General features: G+C 29.9%; 4 protein-coding genes and 2 long non-coding RNA genes across 8 annotated transcripts; 3 read left to right on the forward strand and 3 right to left on the reverse strand.

Moving 5' to 3' along the window:
- Positions 1-45: 45 nt before the first annotated feature.
- Positions 46-2,296, reverse strand: Rad9 (cell cycle checkpoint control protein Rad9). Its single transcript, XM_035868921.2, has 6 exons — positions 2,125-2,296; positions 1,741-1,943; positions 1,500-1,664; positions 1,251-1,407; positions 1,002-1,173; positions 46-911 (listed from the first exon to the last, which is right to left on the reverse strand). The coding sequence occupies exons 1-6, from the start codon at positions 2,156-2,158 to the stop codon at positions 281-283; spliced, it is 1,362 nt and encodes a 453-aa protein (XP_035724814.2). The 5' UTR covers positions 2,159-2,296; the 3' UTR covers positions 46-280.
- Positions 2,297-2,462: 166 nt separating this feature from the next.
- Vps29 (vacuolar protein sorting 29) lies at positions 2,463-3,766 on the forward strand. Its single transcript, XM_035868980.2, has 4 exons — positions 2,463-2,617; positions 2,796-2,987; positions 3,060-3,295; positions 3,392-3,766. The coding sequence occupies exons 1-4, from the start codon at positions 2,615-2,617 to the stop codon at positions 3,507-3,509; spliced, it is 549 nt and encodes a 182-aa protein (XP_035724873.1). The 5' UTR covers positions 2,463-2,614; the 3' UTR covers positions 3,510-3,766.
- A 984-nt stretch (positions 3,767-4,750) lies between these two features.
- Positions 4,751-7,168, reverse strand: LOC118442820 (uncharacterized). Its single transcript, XR_004838487.2, has 3 exons — positions 6,856-7,168; positions 6,617-6,785; positions 4,751-6,242 (listed from the first exon to the last, which is right to left on the reverse strand). It is a non-coding gene; the product is annotated as an uncharacterized LOC118442820 (long non-coding RNA).
- Positions 7,169-7,409: 241 nt separating this feature from the next.
- On the forward strand, positions 7,410-11,116 carry LOC146872288 (uncharacterized). 2 transcript variants are annotated; one of them, XR_014983505.1, is made up of 3 exons: positions 7,410-8,820; positions 8,965-9,084; positions 9,387-9,778. It is a non-coding gene; the product is annotated as an uncharacterized LOC146872288 (long non-coding RNA). The 2 variants fall into 2 exon arrangements; XR_014983506.1 differs by lacking the exon at positions 9,387-9,778 and adding an exon at positions 10,976-11,116 and having other exon boundaries at positions 7,498-8,820.
- Positions 10,399-13,214, reverse strand: LOC118442791 (protein TAPT1 homolog). Its single transcript, XM_035868909.2, has 7 exons — positions 12,707-13,214; positions 12,389-12,543; positions 12,225-12,322; positions 11,793-12,127; positions 11,586-11,683; positions 11,291-11,506; positions 10,399-11,183 (listed from the first exon to the last, which is right to left on the reverse strand). The coding sequence occupies exons 1-7, from the start codon at positions 12,879-12,881 to the stop codon at positions 10,593-10,595; spliced, it is 1,668 nt and encodes a 555-aa protein (XP_035724802.1). The 5' UTR covers positions 12,882-13,214; the 3' UTR covers positions 10,399-10,592.
- A 147-nt stretch (positions 13,215-13,361) lies between these two features.
- scat (VPS54 subunit of GARP complex scat) lies at positions 13,362-19,582 on the forward strand. Of its 2 annotated transcripts, XR_014983504.1 has the most exons (14): positions 13,362-13,705; positions 13,934-14,312; positions 14,403-14,508; positions 14,612-14,775; positions 14,856-15,055; positions 15,151-15,336; positions 15,404-15,530; positions 15,635-15,889; positions 15,994-16,416; positions 16,493-16,773; positions 16,850-17,067; positions 17,152-17,368; positions 17,447-17,764; positions 19,472-19,582. XR_014983504.1 is itself a non-coding variant. In XM_035868862.2 (13 exons), the coding sequence occupies exons 1-13, from the start codon at positions 13,608-13,610 to the stop codon at positions 17,706-17,708; spliced, it is 2,916 nt and encodes a 971-aa protein (XP_035724755.1). In that variant the 5' UTR covers positions 13,362-13,607; the 3' UTR covers positions 17,709-18,423. The 2 variants fall into 2 exon arrangements, 1 of the variants encoding a protein (XP_035724755.1); XM_035868862.2 differs by lacking the exon at positions 19,472-19,582 and having other exon boundaries at positions 17,447-18,423.
- The last annotated feature ends 33 nt before the right edge of the window (positions 19,583-19,615 follow it).

Here is a 19,615-nt window from a genome sequence, read left to right on the forward strand (position 1 = left end):
ACAAGATATAGTTTAATAATATTTATGTACATTATGATACAAAATTAAGAGTTAACATTTTGTAGCATCCAGTGAGATCAAGAACTTTACTTACAACTTTATTTAACTTCCTTCATTACGCATCTTAATTAATATTTCTTGACCTGTTATATTCAAGTAAGATTCAATGTAAGATTCAATTATATCAATTTAAAATGAATAAGTTGAAAGAAGAAATTTCCAAATAAATATTTTTTAATCCGACAAAAGTTTATAAGAATATTTTAAATAAATAACGAAGTCATTCGCTGTTTTCATCTGAATCTTCAACTAGAATAGTATCATGACCAGGCAACATTCGTGGATCAAATGTTGTTTGAAAACATTTTCTGAAGATAAAGCGTGCTTTCTTAGACGGAGGAGATGGTGATTTAGGCACAGTATTTTCTAATTCATCATTGTTCTTTTTTCCAGCGACATTATCCAGATATTTTGTACAACCTTCACCAGACTTTCTTTTTAATATGTTTGAAAATATATTATGTGCTAATTTCTTTTCATTATTAGATACATTAGGTTTTGAGAATATATCATTTGTACTCGATGTATTCGCATCCGTTACAATATCATTTTGATTATGTTCTTTCGATGATACACGAGCATCATTATTTGTCACTTCTTTTCCTATTTTGATGTCACTTGATTTCTTTTGCTTCGATATAATTGTAGTATTAGAAAAAGATGTATTATTTGTTCTATTTGAAGATTTAGATGATCGTTTCGTTGATCTTTTAACTGTAGCCCTCTTTCGTATAGGCTTGACTGCTTTCTCAGTAACAGTTGTCTCAGACTGGCTATCAATCTCAGTATTTAAAGTAGACAATACCAAATTTACTTCCAAAGTTGAATTTTTTAATACAAACACAGCAGGTCTGCACAGCAAAACAAAGAAAAGAAAGAAAAAAAACAATACAACAGTCATACAATAGGAGAAACAAAGACGATTAATATGTCAAACTTACTTTCCTGCGCTTTCTAAATACATATTAATTGGTAATTTAACAAATTCAGCAAAATTAAGAATTGCTTTCAACTCTTTCATACAAAATGTAATCGTTGTCTCTGTATTAACTGAATATCGATCAAATTCACCTCTACCTAGTACCAACTGTGTCCTTGTTACATTAGCTATGTCTATGTTACAAATAAAATGTTTTATATATCATTAAGCTTTAATATAATAATTTTATAAAAAAAAAAAAAATACTTACTAGACGTATCATCTATATAATTTCTAAGCAAAACTTTTTGTGGTAGAATTTCAAGAGTGATTTCAATTAAATTTTGTTGGAAATTTTGTATAGCATCTCCAAGTATAACAGATTGCGCGGATAATTGATTGGTCGCACTATCTTTGATATATGTAGCCTATAAATATTGAAATAAAATATAAAATAATTAATAATTAAGTTGAAAAATTAAAATAGTTATATAAAAGCGTTATATTATATATAACATACTTGTAATTTTTCACTATCTATGATCGGCAAAATATGTTTCTTTATGATGCTATTTTTATATTTTAAAGTAATAAAAAGAAAATCTGCATTTGGCTTTAACTCAATATGACAGGTTTCTACTTGTTTATCTATCATATTTGGTGTTTTGAAGACTGTCATAGCGCTCTACAATATGAAGATAATAAAATCAAATTGAATGTTAACAAAAAAATGAATATTACACACTTTTACAATATATTACCCTCATAGAAATTTTACACTTAAGAGCATCGTCTTCCTCAAGATCGTCGAATACATAATACGAAAAGTAATTCTCAAAAAAAGTAAAGTCAGCGTATGCAGAATTGGCCATGTTAATTGCACGAAAGGATAAGCTATTTGGTTGAGGTTGTACATACATTTCATCTCCAATCTTCGCTAGAGCATGGATGGCTTTTGCTACAACTGCAATTGCAATTTATTGTTATTACATATTGTTATGGCATAAGATCGTTATGATAAAAACAATGATTTCCTTATAAATCACTTAAATGTCCTTATATATTATAAATATATTTCATTAAAAGAGAATGTTTTATATCTGTGACATAACATAACCTAGGTAAAATATTCATTTTAGATATACTTTTCACATTTCCCCCAGGTATGACGCACTTCATGATTTTCTTTAAACTTAATTCGATGTAATCATTAAATAAGACTTCGTTTAATTGTAAATTAAAACAAAAGTGCTTGTACGTAATATAATTCAGAAATGTTCCCGCCACTTAAAATTCGAATCTCATATATGCATTCAAATTGTATCTTCTTTCATGCTTGTAAAAATTTCTATTCGTTTATTGGCTTGATTCGTTCCAATTCATTCTAAACGATCGCTATCATTGGTCTGTAAAATTAACATTGGCTTTATTCAGAAACTGGGCAATGCTTGCGATGTTCGATTAATCGAAATTCGCAATCAAAATTCGAGATATCGGTTGTACATAATTGTCAACTACACCCACTAGCTTAGTTTGACAGTTTGCTATTATATTTCATTTGTTGTAAATAAATGCAGTACATTAAAAAGTATACGTTAATAAGTGTACTTTTATAAAAGCGTTACCAATAAAATCATGGTGAGAGAGATCTTTTGATCAGTATACACAGATTCTTTAACCTCGAAAACTCTATTGTATAGTACCACAATATAGCTTTCCTTTATTTATCTTAAATATTTTATATTAAACATATATAAAAGAAAATTATTACAATTTTTGTAGTTAATGCTACAATAATTTATTATTGTATGTACAGCTTGTTTTAGTGTTGGGAGATCTGCACATTCCACATAGGTGTAGCAGTCTTCCAAGCAAATTTAAAAAACTTTTGGTACCAGGTAGAATACAACACATATTGTGTACAGGTAATCTTTGTACAAAAGAATCATATGATTATTTAAAGACATTAGCCAGTGATGTACATGTAGTAAGAGGAGATTTTGATGAGGTATGTATTTTTTTCTCCTAACCCTTCTCCGACTTATATCTCTCATTAATTGCTATTTTTTTTTGTTTAAAGAATTTAAATTATCCAGAACAAAAAGTTGTCACAGTTGGACAATTTAGAATAGGGTTATCACATGGTCATCAAGTTGTACCATGGGGAGATCCAGAAGCTTTAGCCTTGATACAAAGACAATTGGATGTTGATATTTTAATATCCGGTCATACTCATAAATTTGAAGCTTACGAACATGAAAATAAATTCTACATAAATCCTGGATCAGCGACAGGAGCATATAATCCCTTGGATACGTGAGTAATCCAAAATCTATAATAACAACTATATATTAATATCTACATGTTTGTTTGTGTCCACATATATTGATACTTTGCATATTACACTTGCAGATCGGTTATTCCATCTTTCGTTCTAATGGATATACAAAGTTCCACAGTTGTAACTTACGTATATCAATTAGTTGGAGATGATGTAAAAGTAGAGAGGATCGAATATAAAAAGAGTTAAATACTGTTTAAGATTATAAAAAATGAATTAATAAAAAACAAAAAAAGAGAGAACGGAGATCATTAATAAACCGGCTGGATAAATGTAGAAAACGTATAATTTATGTTGAAACTTACATTCATATTTGAATTTTGCCAGAACGCAAATCATGCGCTGCATCATATGCTTGCATTTGACAGAAACATATAAACAATTATACAAAACATTAAAATATACAATACACTTATTGTAAATAAAGCTGTTTTCAAATTATACAAATATATATGTATATCTTGTTTTGAATATATTTAATGTATTTTATACTATAAGTATTACAATATCAAAAATCTTCTTTATCCTGTATTACAGAAATTGACGATGCCGATGTCAATACTTATTTACATATTTATTTCTTAAACAGTGACACGTATCAGAAACTTGTTTTTTGTTCCATCATTACTCGGGAATCACGTACTACATACGTGCTTACGTATATATTTTGTTTATGTATACATTTCGGTATCGTACGCACATTATTTAGAGCATTTTCTAACGTAAATCGAAAATACAATCAAACCGATCGAAAATTACAAATAAGCATAGAAAGTTAACTTCATAAAATCGCATCGATTAAGATGGGTCCGTGTGGATGAGGATAGAACCGCACAAAAGGTATTAATTGGTAAACTCAATGGATAAGACCAAGATGTAGAGAAGAGAATATTAGAATGGATCTTAACGAAATAACGGGGTAGTGAATGGAGGAATCTTGCCCGGAAATGGGAACAGCGACGGTATTTGGTATTTGCGGCAATGAGCCTTCGAGTTTCTAATGTCATATAATAATAATAATAATAATAAAAATTTTGCTTTGTACTATTTAGAATATATTTTTATCAATTGTTACAAAGTACGTGAATACAAAGAGATAAGTAATTGGACACAAGGAATCATAGGTCGATAGAATGAAATAAAAAAAGGTCTGACAGATAAATAGGTTAGAAAACGAACAATTAAAATAATTATTATTATAGTCATTAAACGATTTTTATTTGAATTAAACTATTTCTATAACTTTCAATTGATTTAATTCATCATGGAATTCATTGAAATATTAACTATTATTACAGCAATACTAATAGAATTATTCTACAGAATATTATAACACAATTTAAATAAATTATATATGTATAATAAGATCAAAGGAATCCTGGATCCAAAAGCATATCCAATTATTGGAAATATTCATTAATTAATTATTTTTGATGTAATAAAAAGTACAATTGACCGAGTATTGAGAAATTGGAAAGTTCAGCTAAAAATAATTATTATATACGCAACGGTATTCTACTTTTCATCTTCTTTTATACTGATAAAATTTATGTTATAAAAACAAAAACCGAAGACACTTTTAAACATTTTATTCGAATCATCGCACGAAGGAGAAAAATATTCGGAGCAAGATACCCGAGATGAAATTAATACAATAGTTATAGCTGTAAGTCGCATTTATTATTTACGTGTAATAAAATTTTGTTTGTTAAATACAATTGGGGGAAAAGGGTTTTATTTTTGTAAGGAAAGGGATACTTCAGCAATTACTATTAGCTTTGTACTTTTAATGCTTGCTACATTCCCTGATATTCAAGTACGTACACATTTTTTTAATTATTTGTCGTTATTTATATAATGAAAATAATTTTTATATTAACCTCTTATCAAATTAGTTTCGTTATTAAAATGACAAATAATTAAGAAAGTGTAATATATACATACATGAATATCAAGGAATGTAGCAAGTATTAAAATTACAAAGCTAATGGTATTGCTTAATGTACTCTCTGAAAGTAATATACTATTTACTTAAATTTTATTCAATAAACAAAATTTTATGGCACTTAAATAATAAATGCGACTTACGGATATAACTATCGTATTAATGTCATCTCGAGTATCTTGTTCCGATTATTTTTCTTCTTCGTGCGTTGATTCGAAAGTTTAAAAATGTCTCCGGCTTTTGTTTTTGATAGATAAATAAGGATCTTTCATTATTATAAAACAAGATGAAAATTAAAATTGTATTGTATATATTATAATTATTCTTAACTGAATTTTCCTTTGTCAATCCCTGGTTAATAATTACATTTATCAATACAGATTCCTTTTATCTTCGATTATCTTTGGAAACATAAAATAATATATATTTATATAGATAATTTAAAAAATGCTTCGCTTGTACGTTATCATGTCTGAAATTTCTTCCATAGGGAATTGCTATAGAGCAGTGTTATAAAAAATTATATACAGATGTAACCATAATTTCAGGATCCTTTCTGCAGTTATATACATTCCATTGAATAAGGAAATAAAAGATATTATAAATAAATACAGAAGAACATAATGAATATAAAAGATTCATTATTATTACCATTCTATAGATTCAGCTAATTTGCAATCTGGATTTGTCAACAACTTTATATACGTAAAGATTCGATAAAAACTTTAACAAAATTATAATAAATTCATACAAGTGTGTATAAAATTTATAAACGTTCAAAATTTTCTGAATTCTACTTTATAATATGTCCAATGTACAGGAAAAAACGTAATGGCAAACATTTAATTCTTTTCTAACCAAAATTTCCAATTTTCTCATTAAAGAGATGAAAATGATTAACCAATACATCCATATGCGACTTTACATATATTTTAAAAAGGACTTCACTTAATAATTTTCGATGAGGATTCCTGATACTGCAAATAAAAAGGAAAATAATTCTTTAATTTACATAATTTACTTATTTCGTTCGTCCATACATACAAGTATACAATAAAAGAAAATAAAAAGAAAGAAGATCTTGTACATCTTTATATAACACATTTATTTCTATATGCATATAAAGAAGACAAAATAATTTATTCTTCAATTTTATAAAATTTGACATCGAAAGAAATATATATATTTTACAGTAAGTATGCGTATGTATGTATGTATGTATGTATGTATGTATGTATGTATGTATGTATGTATGTATGTATGTATATATATATATATATATATATATATATATATATATATATTAATAATGCAAATAATTAACAAACAATGTAGAATATATATACTTCACCTGGAGCAGTTAACAACCCACCATTGCCTACAGCAGGTTTCAGGTTTTCATATTCTTCGCTCTTATCACTAATGCTTCGACTATTTCAACTTCGCTCTAATAAGTAATGATTCGACTATTCAGTCTTAAGAAAAAATCTTATCAAGATTTAGAATTTGGTTGAATAAAGCTAGAAAAAAGGTTATAAATAAAAACTGGATAAATAGTTTACATATAAAATAAATCACTTAGAAATTTACCTTTGTTATTGCTGACAAATTAATGAGTATTTTCAACAGTTGGATATACTTTTGGATTCGTGATTCCTTTGATCCTATTATACATATGTAATTTATTTAAAAAGTATTGTAATATTCTATAGAACAATCCAATTATTATTGTTGTAATAATAGTTAATGTTGCACTGAATTCTATGATGAATTGAATCAATTGAAAACTATAGAAACAGTTTAATTAAAATAAAAATAATTTATTGATTATAATAATAATTATTGAGATATAGAGATAATCTGTTAGCACCGCACAATGACTCCTTCTGCCATCGTGTCTTAAAAAGAAATGAGCATAGAAGAGGAATACGAGGAGTATTTGAAGAAAATGCGGTACATTCACATGATCAGAGCTTACATAAGAACATTCTTATTCGGTTGGGTAAGACAGGAAATAGGAGATTCGGAGAAAAGTTCAAAAGTTAATTATGTCTCTTCCTCCTATAACCTAGCATCGTGTTATAAGCTGGTTATTAATTAATTCTTCATTCGAATGACGAATATATTATAAACTCTATTTTTATTCGCTTCTTACTTTAACATATATTTATAAACTCCTTTGTAAACACCTCGAAATAAGAACTGTGCGAACCAATGATATTCGTATCATTGGTTTAATATTTCTGTCGATGTTTTGTTTTTTCTTACTAATTTTATAAATTATACAAACAACTAATTTTTTTTGGACTATGTCTACCGTAGACATTTACGAAAATATAATATGTATCATTGTTTATAAAAAATTAATTAATAAGCTATAAATTCGCTCAAATATAATTCAAATTGATCACTTTACGAATACTTTCTACATGTATATGAAAAGACATAGAAACTAAATGTAGGGTTAGGGTTCGTAGGTGAATAATATTAAAGTAATGATAATCTCGGTGATATATGGAATAGAAGCTCGTATTTTAAAAGGTTCTAAAAAGTAAACAATTTAAGTGGATAACAAGAAGCGATAATGACCGACTGTACGAACGAGTGATATGATTACCATACAAAACACTTAACATGAGTACAGAGTGTACGTGTTTTCTAAAAAATTACATTTTTTTATTTAATCATTAAGAAAATGTAATATGTACGTTTATGTTTTCCGAAGAAACCACTAGAAGCCTCGTCGGAAGAAAAAAAAGAAAAAGAATGACAAGTATTCCTTAGTAAATATTAATTAAATTTCCACGTGTGACAGCTACGACGTAATAACGGTCATCCACGAAAATAAAAATCATTCGATATGATTTATGTCAATTCACTGGTATGAGTCGTATGGGGAGAAAAAAAAAAGGAGAAAGCAAGAGAGAGAGAGAGAGAGAGAGAGAGAGAGAGAGAGAAAGTTAGAGCGGTGAGCAAGATGAAATAATCAAAATTTGATTAAATTTTTGATTTGGATATCTCATCGCTGGAGGGAAAGTGAGCGAAAGTGAGAGATTGAGCAAGATGAAATAAGCAAAATATAAGGAGACGTTGGTCAATAAAAATTTATTATTATACAGTAAATAAATGACATTTCGAAATACCAAAAAAAATTATCTCAAGTCGACTGACTATATATTGGAAACAGGTTTGAAACAGAAAAAAGCTGGTTTGAAAAAAGCGATCAACCTATGATATTTATTTGATCTTGGAATGATTCTGAAAAGACCAGTCAATATCATGTTATTTTCATATATAATGTCACATATTCTTGTAGCTAAATTGAAGATATTTCCAAAAGGCTACTAACTCACTACTCTTCCACCAAAATTGAAATTTATGCGCCGCTATGAAGAAAGACCGATTGTGCTACCTCTAACGTTGGATTATCTTTGGTAATATTAATAATCCAGATGTTATTGTAACAATCAATTCTTATAAATCGAAAAAGTGTTAAGGAAAAAAAATATATTATAGTATCATGGAAAAATATCACGATTTCAGCAAGGTATAAAGGTATTTAATGAAAAACGGATGTTTCTATTTAAGATATTTTTTAAAGTCATGGATAGGATGATACAGCAGAAAAGAAAGCTTTACCATTTAGCGTTGCTTTTACTTTCTTTCTTTGGTTGGTTTCTTACGTATTTCTTATGTTAGGTGGCGCCGAGACGTGTTAGTTCTAGTATCTTGCCGGAGGAGGCGTAACAGTCGCGACGAGATCGCCACCTACTTCATCGCGATCGTCCCAATATGTCAGCGGCACAACGCTCCTTTAAGGTTATTGATGAGTATAATTTTTCGATCATTCCTAATTGGTCATTCGTTAGTCTTTTCTTTCATTAATAAATTAATTACGTTTAGTTCTTAAATCTATTCCGAGTAATTTTAAATCTAGAACTACCATGTTCTCATAAATCTATTGCTTGAGAATGTTAATTCTAAGTGACGTAATCCTTAATCTAACCTTCCGTAACGCAGCCGACAAGATCAAGTCTTTATTAGGAATATATAAATATGTGTTATATTTATTTTATTCCTAAGACCTAAATTTTGTCATTATATCACGGTATCGGTGGTAGAAGGGACCTGCACAGGCGATACCCTCTCTATTTTCCTCCATCATGTATACCGAAGGCACGGGAAAGAAATATCATCATGACATCAGTAATATCGTCGCAACGCTATACGACCTGAGCTGAGTCAATCGCTATGTCTTAAGAATCGACGAAAGATCAGTGAAAGACATGAAGCCATTCTCTCGGTAATATTGGAATTCTATTATATGTTTCTATACTGCGAGAATCTTATCACGTAGAGGTTATTGCATCTGAAGACTCAGAAATTAAGTGGAACATTATTTTAAAAACTCTACTTTAATTCCCGGGGTGTCATGTGGTTAGTGAATATTCAAGTGTCAAGTTGTTAACTGGACGTGTTAGGATTTAAATAAAATAATTTTATTTATTAATTATACTATCCTGAGTTCGCGATTTATTTTCTCGAAAGATTAAATTAAAAAGAATTTATTTTATATCGATCGTGTCTTACGATCATTGTAATATTGATAAAAACTATTGTTAGTAAAAATAATCATTATTTATTAATGATTCTCTCCCGAATTTAAACGATTAAATGTAGCGACGGTATGAAAAGAGTGAATTTCAGACATTTAATCCTCGGAGTACGAAGGGAGGAAACTGGAAAGTGGGTAAGTCGCATTGTTCCTTCCAATGGTGATTCTTCTTGTTGGCATTAAAAGATCGACGTACTCTGAAAGAAAATTATTCCAAGTCCAATGCGTCTCAAGAGCTGTGCGACGTTTTACAGAATGTTATATCGTTTAATTATTACCTCTCATCGTTTTTTTTGCATTGTTTAAACAAATATAAAATGTTCGTGTATGGATTTGTTCATCGATCATCCTCCATCAGTTCACGATTAGTTCACGACGTCTTAAGCAGGTATAAAAAATAAAGAGGAAAGGGGGGGGGGGTACAATATCCTCCATTACTTTGTTATATTTGTAACAATAAAATAATTTCTTACAAATATAATGGACGAATTAGGATACTTATTTGGATCTACAATGAAATAATGTGTATTAAAGTACCTTGAAATTTTATTTCTTTTTCTATTTTCTTAAATACTTATATTTAATTCATATAATAAAAAACCTGAGAATAACATGTACACACACACATAAGTATGTCTACATATATGTATACATGGCTAGTATTATTTATGAACAAAAAAGTTTTGAGCTACAATTATACTAAGAAAAGGTGTCATTGAGGAAGTAGAGGTTCACTTCCACTTCTTAAAATGTTTTTAACTGGTGGGGCAACTTCAGCCGAGTTATCCTCAGATCTATCCAGGTCGTCGGTAGTATCATCTGATTTAAGTAGAGCATCGTTAAGACATACATTATTCAAACTGACAGCGCTATTTGAAAATATAGCTGTTGCCAGGTTCGGATCTTTTGCATCTGCACTTGATTTATTTAAATTCTGGATCAATGTTTCTTCACCTGTCTCATTTCTATTTGAATGTGCATGCGAAGATATTAAATCGCATGCTCTACCCAAAATAATTAGACTGTTTAATATACGTAAAGCAACGAGTATGAGATATGCTAATATTAACAAAATGAAATTTGCTGGTCTTGCAGATGGTGTTAAAGTTGTACATAATACCCTGCCCATAGCAACACTAAGGGGTAATGGTATAAAACCCATTCTCCGAGCTATCAAATCCGATGGATCAGAAAATGCTGTTTTTTGTCTCGTTTGAGCCATATCATAAGCCAAACTAACTGTGTAATCCCTATAGACAGTTGAGCTTAGCTCGTTAAAACGAGTGATGAATGCATGCTTTACCTTTACACACAAACATGGTATTATTTATATTAGTTGTAGATAAATAAATAAATAAATAAAAAATACATATGTATTTCATATATCATAATAATATTTAATATACAAACCCAGTCAACAAGAACTTCTGCTAATAGTAACATTACGCAATCAGGTAGCAGCACAATTAGCCTATCAGCTCGCCATGCATACTCCTTCATTGTTTGCAATGTAACTGCTAACAGTAACATCGTTAAGTGAAAACGTTCTCTGACATCGGCACAAGATAATTGAAACAAATTATTCTTGTCAAATTTCTTGAAAACAGAACCTTTTAATTCAACAAACTGAAAAGGAATATCATAAAATCTTATTTATATAAATTATTTTTAAGGGAAAGCAATATTTACAGGGGGTAAAACTTACGTTGTTAGACATCATTATTGTAAGAAGAGCTTTGTTGCTGCTGTTTATAGCTACATTTAAGGTAGTCGCTTGAAATAGCACCAGTATACTATGCAGCACTGTATGCGTTATAAAAAAATTTAGTCAAGGAGTCTCATAAGCTTTTTATATCGTAGAAAATACAAGAAATATCTTATTATTTGTTTTGAACGAGTACTATAAGGATACACACATAAGCAAGAGCAAATAGGAGATGTGGCAATGTTCCCAAGTGTTGAGAACGAGTTGATCGTGTTCGAGAACGTGGTTCTGTGGCAGTCCAAAGTAATGCGTCTATTGTATCCTGACCAAATGCGCTAAAAAGTCGATCTCCTACTTCTAACATATTATAAAAAATATATAATTTTATCACCGACTGACTTTTAACTACGTGGTACATCATTGATGTGTCCACTTTCCATGTGGCTGCCCAACAACCTAGTACTACCACTCCCTTTAATAAATCACATACTTCAGCCGGCCTTAAAATCCTTTCTTTTCTTTTGGCACGAAGTTTCTTACTTCTGCAAATTGATCAGGATAAAAACATTTATTATTATTCGTTTTATATAGAACAATGCATGTATATAGAATTATTTATAAATAAAAAAAAATATCTACCCTAAGCAATGCCAAAGGGGTCTTGTAGCTACAGCCCATAATGCCATAATAAATCTTAATGGTAAAAATGTATAGACAAATAAAAATGAATCTGCACACTGTAAAAGAGATAATATTATTTGTACTTATTCATATTAAACAATTTGCGAAACATCACTCTATACCTGGAGAAAGCCATAAATCATGAATTTTTCAACTTCTCTAGGAATTTTCATAAACGAATAAATCTTCTCTCTTCTTGCAGAAAATCTTTCTTCATCATATTCTAATTGATATCCTCTTGTTAATTCTGTCTGTACAAATTGCATCAAAGACACACCTAGAAATACGATGTAAAAAATGTTCTTATTATGATAAAGGATTTTACTCTTATTATACGTAAGAAATACATAATTTATTATGTTTGATACAAAAATGTAAACATTTTTTACAAGTTAGTACAAAGTTCCTTCAAATTTTTATACGGTGTATCCGTACAGTACCTTTCTTTCTTGTAATATCTCGATTATTGAATTGTTGTGAATCGGACTGATTTGTATCTAAACATTCAATACGATTGCTTGGACATTTGGAAGCTTTTTTAAGACCTTGAAAGCTAATGTATTTTCTATCTGCATGACCTTCCAATTTTAGTGTATTCTCTTGTTCGCTATCCATATTCTTTGATTTATATTTCGTCAAGTACACAGTGTCGATGTAGTTGTCAAATCATTCATAACCTCAAAGTGGACAGCGTTCTGCCATGGAAACCGTATATTACGGAACGTTCACGGTAGATGCACGGATACGTATACCGATACTGCGCATTATTATTCTTCCGTATTAATTATTTTTGAAAAAATCAAACGATCGAGTTTAATTGAATTTAATCGAATTTAATCGAATTTAATCGAATTAATCGAATTGTAATCGAGAAACACTCATAAGCTCTACGATTATTGCTATTATTTCTGGTGGATTGTCGATAATATAGAGCATGACGTGTAAATGCCAGAGACCCCAACGTTTAGTAAGTTTTGTTATTGCAACTCACACACCACACATTATATATATATAATGTGTGTGTGTGTGTGTGTGCGTGCGTACGTATCTACATTGCTTGTCTTGCTCTGATAAACATTATCGGCATGTTTGCCTTTTTCATTCGAGAGAGAGAGAGAGAGAGAGAGAGAGAGAGCCAGTAGTGGTAGTATCACGATAATCGTGTTTTTCAGTTGGACAACTTGAAACGTATTCGCGTGAAATGTATGTAACTGAGGACGTGTACTGCATACGTTAAATAGTTGTACATACGTATAATGTTGGTGAAGAGCGTTCGATGACATAAAGCAAGAAATTAATCACGGCGATGTTAAACAGATTAGTTAAGACGATAGATGTAAAATGGCGAAAATCGTAGTGACATCCGAATCGGTGTCTACGATTTTAGTATGTGAATATTGTACTAACCTCACGTTTAAACACATTCAAGATTTTATTAGGTGGGTCCACTTGTCCAATGTCCTCTTGAAGTTATATGTTATTACAATATATTCATTATATTATTTCACATATAATTAAATACTGTCTATTCATGTTTATAATATATATTTTTAGCATATTTAATAGATAGTAGATTATGTTATTATAATAATAATTAATTCTTTTTTTCATATCAATTCATTTCTCTTTGCTTTGTATTTGCAATAATTCCCATTCATATATTTTAGACACTTGAGAGATCGACATTGTTCAAGAGAAGGTGGATCATATGTGTGCTTGTATGGTTATAATGGAGTATGTACTAGTCTTCCAGTGGAAGGTGTTTCGGATAAAGATTATGTAGCCCATGCAACAAAGCATGCAACGATGCAACACCAACGTAAAAACAATGGTCAGTTGCTAGAGCCTGGCTCAACTTGGACTGTTTATTCGGCTATACAAAATCTACCTGCAGTGTTGAATGATCCATTTAAAGGAAAACAAAGTAATTTCTTTACTCGTACATGGGGCGATGGGTTTGTAGAAAAAATGGACGTTCCAAGAAGTCCTTATCTTCCTGAGGTTACTATGCATCACTTTGAAGTATACCTGAAAAAAATTGCACGCGTAAGCAATAATATTTTCATTTAAACTTTCTTTTATTAACTGACACAACCATATCCCAGATTTAATTTTTTCTTTAATCTCTATTTGTAGAGACACCGTAAACATTCACGGATGATGAGTTCTAGTGCAACCAGACCAACTACTCCAAATGAATTACTACAGAATTTTCCAAATTTAAAAAAAGTTAAATCGCTAGGTAAATAATTTAAAATACTTTCAATAATATATAACAATATATTATTGTATATTTTGTCATTCGTCGTACGGTGGAGTTTATCTTGAATATTAAATATTTTCAGATCGAAGTCAATTTGATTTGTTAAATATTCCAAAAATATTTTTAACACCAAATTTAGATCTTTCGCAAAGAGAAAACTTTGAAGCTGTATTTCCGTTTACAAAAGATGGCCTATTAGATAAGGAATACAACGTAGTGACGCATGTTGAACAGATGGAAAAGAAGGTGAACTGATAAATTCTAATGACATGCATATACATAGGTGGCAAGGATTTAATAATATATGAAATAATATGTTATTTCAGTTGAGTCACTATTTAGATATTGTAGAAGTTAGAATAGCAGAGCAGGTAGCCTCTAAATCTCAAGCATTCTTCAATGCAATGACCTCTCATGATGCTTTAATGGAGCAGTTATCTCAAACTATTACCGTTTTAAAAGCGCTAAGAGAAAATATCCACCAGGTTGACAAATATCTAGTCAAAGATTCTTTAAAAGTTTTACAGTAAGTAAACATATTTCTCCATTTTATCCCAGTATTGCGATTTTTAATTGTCTATTTTTTTTTTTCTTTCTTTCTTTTTTTTTTTTTTCCATTAGATTGGAAAGAGCTCGGACGAATCGATTTTTAGTACATGAAAAATTGAAACTGATGGCAACTGTACATCAAAGTCAACCAATGATACAATTATTACTTTCTACGCCAGACTATGTTGCAGCATTAGATCTTATATCTACGACACAAGAGATTCTATTACAAGAATTAAATGGAGTGCATAGCTTTCGGTGAACATTTTATATTTATTCGATTTATATTAAGTTTAAATATTATTTTAATTGAGTTTCTGTTCAGGCATTTGAGTTCTCAATTAACGGAAATGGAAAAACTTGTCGATAAAATGCTTACTACGGAATTTCAAAAATATGCTACCGCAGATTTGAATAGACCATTAGGTGAAGAAGATATTGTGTTGGATGGAGTAAGTACATAATACTTTTCAAAAAGTATTTTAGCTTTAGTGAGTAGCAAACAATCTATCGTCCATCTTCCCAGTGAGATCATTTGTACATCCTCAACGAACAGGATAAACTTGTTTCCATCATTTCTGGACTACTACGTCAAAAACACTTTCACTTTGTGGATACTTACAAAGAGGAGGCTGTGACTACTGTTAGAGCTATAACAAAGCAAAGAGTTATAGAAGCTCTTGCAGCAAGTGATTGCTGTAGTGATCAACAAGCAGCAGCCCTTGAAGTGGGCAGTCTTTCCCATGCAGAAAGGTTGACCTTGCTTCACAATACAATATATTCTCTTACAAAACTGCTAGTGCGCGTCAAGGTAAGATATTTTAAAAATGTAAGAATTATTATTATATATTATATTATATTAAGATATACGTGTGTGTGTGTGTGCGCGCGCGCGCGCGTATTTCATTTTTATAGGCTGTTCATGATGTAATGCGTGACACTGCAAACTTATCTGCTGGACATACGGTCGATGGTTCATATGATGAATCTATGCCTGATCGTTTGTTGACGCAAGATGAACATGTTCGTGTAACTACCAAACTCACTGATATGCTTATATCTGTCTGTGATTACTGCCATGAGCGTCTGGGAAATCTGCTTTCCGCAGGTACAAATGAAAAAGATAAGTTGCAAAATGAGAAAGATAATATATCTGAAAGTTCATTAAATAAGATTGAAGATAAGGAAAATCATAGTCCAATTGAAAAAACATCTTGGTTAAGTGATAGAGCGACGACAACTCAAGTTTGTCAATTAGCAAATATTGTAGAAGAATTTACAGAAGAATGTGAAAAACTTTGTGGTAAACAGTGTACTGCATTGCGATCTGCATTCAAGGTAGATGATTTTTAAATAGATCGTTTTCTTTCTATAATTACAAAATATAAAACTGGTTGGTAATATTTTTTTGAAGGCACAAGCGAGCAAGTTTGTACAAAAATTTCATACAGAACGTAAAACAAGACTTACTCTCTTATTAGAATCTGAAAGATGGAAACAAGCTGATGTTCCATCAGAATTTCAATCGTTGGTAACGTACATTTATCAAGAAAATCAATTTCCTCGTGGCCCATTGAAACGCGACGATGAGGTAAAAAATGTTAGTACAGAATCGTTTATTATGGTAGGAGAAGAAAGATTTGCAGTTGTTCCTACTGCTTTAATGCTTATACAAATGATACACGAATATTGCAGGTAAATCCACGATATTTATTAACAAATAATTATTATAATAAATGTACAATTCATAATATCACTCATATATTTATAGAACCAGCAGTGAGTTAGTAGCATTGTCAGGAACTATTGGACGTCAATTGGCAGAATTATTACGGCATTATAATTCTCGGTGTTGTCAACTTGTTTTGGGTGCTGGGGCGATGCAAGTTGCAGGCTTAAAGACTATAACAAGTACAATTCTTGTATTAGCGGCACGTAGTCTGAAACTTATTTTGTGGTTCATGCCATATATTAAAAAACATTTTCAAGGTGCAACGATAAATAATATCGTAACAATCTATAATTCTAATAATATTTAATTTACTTTAATTATATTTAATCCTTGATATCTAGAACTTGCTGAACAAAATCCTAGTCGTGGAATTGTAGGTATGCCAAGCGTAAGTGGTGGAGTGGCATTATTAGATAGCGTAGAAAGGGATATAAGGGCTCATATAAGAGAGATTGAAGGAAAAATTTTAACTATTGTTGACAATTTATTAGGAGGTCAAATATCAAAATGGAATGCAAGGCCGCCTGTACCATCGAAATCATTTAGAAATATTTCTAGGTAAATTCAATAACGGCCAATAGGAGGTTGCATGCGTCAGTACAATTCGTTAAATATGTAATCATTTCTTATTTACAGTTATCTCATAAAGCTTCATGAGGCTGTCTCTGGGATTTTACCATCGACTGAAGTCGAATCACTTTATCGTACGGTAAATACTTCATTTAAAGAAAAACTTAGGGAGCAATTAGTAAAAATGAATATAGTGAATAATGGTGGTCCACAACATGGGGTGGTTACTTTAGAACTGACGTTTTATCTCGAAGCATTAAGAAAATTGAAAGTTTTACCAAGCGAAGAATTAAATGATGATTGGATGAGTGACATATGGACTAGATAACATGCAGAGCGTGTAATATATTGCATAATAGAAGCATTGAAATACTATAGAAAAAGGTGACTAATCTCTACTATTGTCTACCTCCATATAAATTACAGAATTAATTTGTCTGAAAAACATCAATTATATGGAGGTAATAATGAAATATTGCTTGCACTGAACTTTTTCACTTTTGCACTTAACTATCCTATACTAAAAAGAACTACGTTCAGTGTATTTTTCAAGGGTTGTAGAAGACGAATTATTGTTCTCTTTAATTTATGCTCATAACAATAATAAGCAGCAATTTTATGAAAGAATGAAATATAATGAATCTGTCTTAAAGACATGACTAAATAAAAACAATACAAATAATCATAGTTTTTAAAAATGATGTTCACGACATTCGCTGTTTATATTCTCGTATTAAAGAAGTAGTTTTAATGGTAGATTTGATTATACATATTTTATGTCTGTTAAGAGCATTTCTACCTACCATAGTGTTCAAAGCATTGTGTCATAGGACAAATATAAAACAAAATATTGTGTAGATCGGAAGATATAAATAGTAACAAGTATCGTTAAATATCCGCCTATAAGCATTCTCATTTTTCCATCGAATAATAAATTATTGCCCTGATTTAGGACCGAATGTACAATTTTTTTAATCGAATAATATTTATATATATACATATAAAGTTACAATCAACGTGTTGATATTGTCGGTATGATCATTTCTAAGTCGTGGTCTTTTTTTTCTTCTTTCTTTTTTTTTTTTATATATAAAAATGCTGACATAAGTGTCTTGCCTGTTTACGTTTTTTTTTTTTTTAATACTTGTGTGCAATATTAAATATAAAAAAGAAAAAAAAAGTATTTAGAGTAAACATTATTATAAGAATATTTAGATAATTTGCGTATAATTTTTTCGTAGTATTTTTTGGCTAATAATTCTCGAGTTTAATGTCTCAAGTTCGATTTCAATTAAAAATAGCATCTTCTATTTTCTATTTAATTCAATTATTTCTGCATTATGTTCATTACCATGACATAATGTCATAATTTAGTTTATGATAATTGATACGTAAGATTAATTATGCTGTAGATGGACCAATGGCTAGGCACTAAATTGTAAATTATACGCATATTATCAATGTACTTAATAACAAGACAAGATAAAGTACGTTGTTTTCGAATGAACATTTCCTAAAAGTATCTACGAAAAGTATTAACGAATTTAGAAATTTGTATCATGATGCTTCTGAGATGTTCATTTATAAATCTGTATACATATAAATATATAATGAAACCGATCGTTTTTCGGTACTTGTTGCTAATCGTTCAAACTATCATACATTACATGAAATTCTAAAGAAAGATAATATTTACTACATCCTTAAAACATTATATTCGTATAATATTTTTGCGAATGCAATTTTCGTTGTAACAAATATGAATGAGATCTTACTTAAGGAGATTGTTCAAGATATTCGCTGAATTAACTAACAATAAGTTTTCTATGGTTATAGCATTTTTTGAACATGGATTGTGAATAGGAAAATACACACAATTGTCTCTATCGTCCTTTTAATTTCATTTATCATGATTGATGTTAAGATCGGTTGACTATACGTATTATTTTTATTACGCTCGTGCTCGAAAATGTTTCAAATATTTACGAAGATTTTTAATTACTATGTAATATGTGCGAAGACGTATCTTTTATTTATATACAAATACGTCGGCGGAGTCAATCATTCTAATCGTAATGCTTCTTCGAATAGGTGCTGATTGCCAATTGCGAGTCACATTCCATTGTTTCCTTCGTATGTGTATATACAAAAAATTAATGAATCAAAAAAATAAATGAAGCAATTGATTGCACTTTATTTTATGCAGAAAAAACAATTTATAAATATTGAATCTTA

Source organism: Vespa mandarinia, chromosome 22 (genome assembly GCF_050613455.1).
Source record: "Vespa mandarinia isolate Hongniang chromosome 22, ASM5061345v1, whole genome shotgun sequence".
Lineage (NCBI taxonomy): Eukaryota > Metazoa > Arthropoda > Insecta > Hymenoptera > Vespidae > Vespa > Vespa mandarinia.

Excerpts from the sequence above, each read along its gene's own strand:
- Rad9 (XM_035868921.2), bottom strand. The coding sequence starts at position 2,158 with ATGAAGTGCGTCATACCTGGGGGAAATGTGAAAA. Across the intron at positions 1,174-1,250 it reads TTATATAGATGATACGTCTA|ACATAGCTAATGTAACAAGG; the intron begins GTAAGTATTTTT and ends TTTGTAACATAG. Across the intron at positions 912-1,001 it reads TATTTAGAAAGCGCAGGAAA|ACCTGCTGTGTTTGTATTAA; the intron begins GTAAGTTTGACA and ends TTTGCTGTGCAG.
- Vps29 (XM_035868980.2), top strand. Across the intron at positions 2,988-3,059 it reads TAAGAGGAGATTTTGATGAG|AATTTAAATTATCCAGAACA; the intron begins GTATGTATTTTT and ends TTTTGTTTAAAG. Across the intron at positions 3,296-3,391 it reads GCATATAATCCCTTGGATAC|ATCGGTTATTCCATCTTTCG; the intron begins GTGAGTAATCCA and ends TTACACTTGCAG.
- LOC118442791 (XM_035868909.2), bottom strand. The coding sequence starts at position 12,881 with ATGGATAGCGAACAAGAGAATACACTAAAATTGGAAGGTCATGCAGAT. Across the intron at positions 12,323-12,388 it reads TGATTTATGGCTTTCTCCAG|TGTGCAGATTCATTTTTATT; the intron begins GTATAGAGTGAT and ends TCTCTTTTACAG. Across the intron at positions 12,128-12,224 it reads CCCCTTTGGCATTGCTTAGG|AAGTAAGAAACTTCGTGCCA; the intron begins GTAGATATTTTT and ends ATCAATTTGCAG.
- scat (XM_035868862.2), top strand. The coding sequence starts at position 13,608 with ATGGCGAAAATCGTAGTGACATCCGAATCGGTGTCTACGATTTTAGTA. Across the intron at positions 13,706-13,933 it reads CACATTCAAGATTTTATTAG|ACACTTGAGAGATCGACATT; the intron begins GTGGGTCCACTT and ends CATATATTTTAG. Across the intron at positions 15,890-15,993 it reads AACTGCTAGTGCGCGTCAAG|GCTGTTCATGATGTAATGCG; the intron begins GTAAGATATTTT and ends TCATTTTTATAG.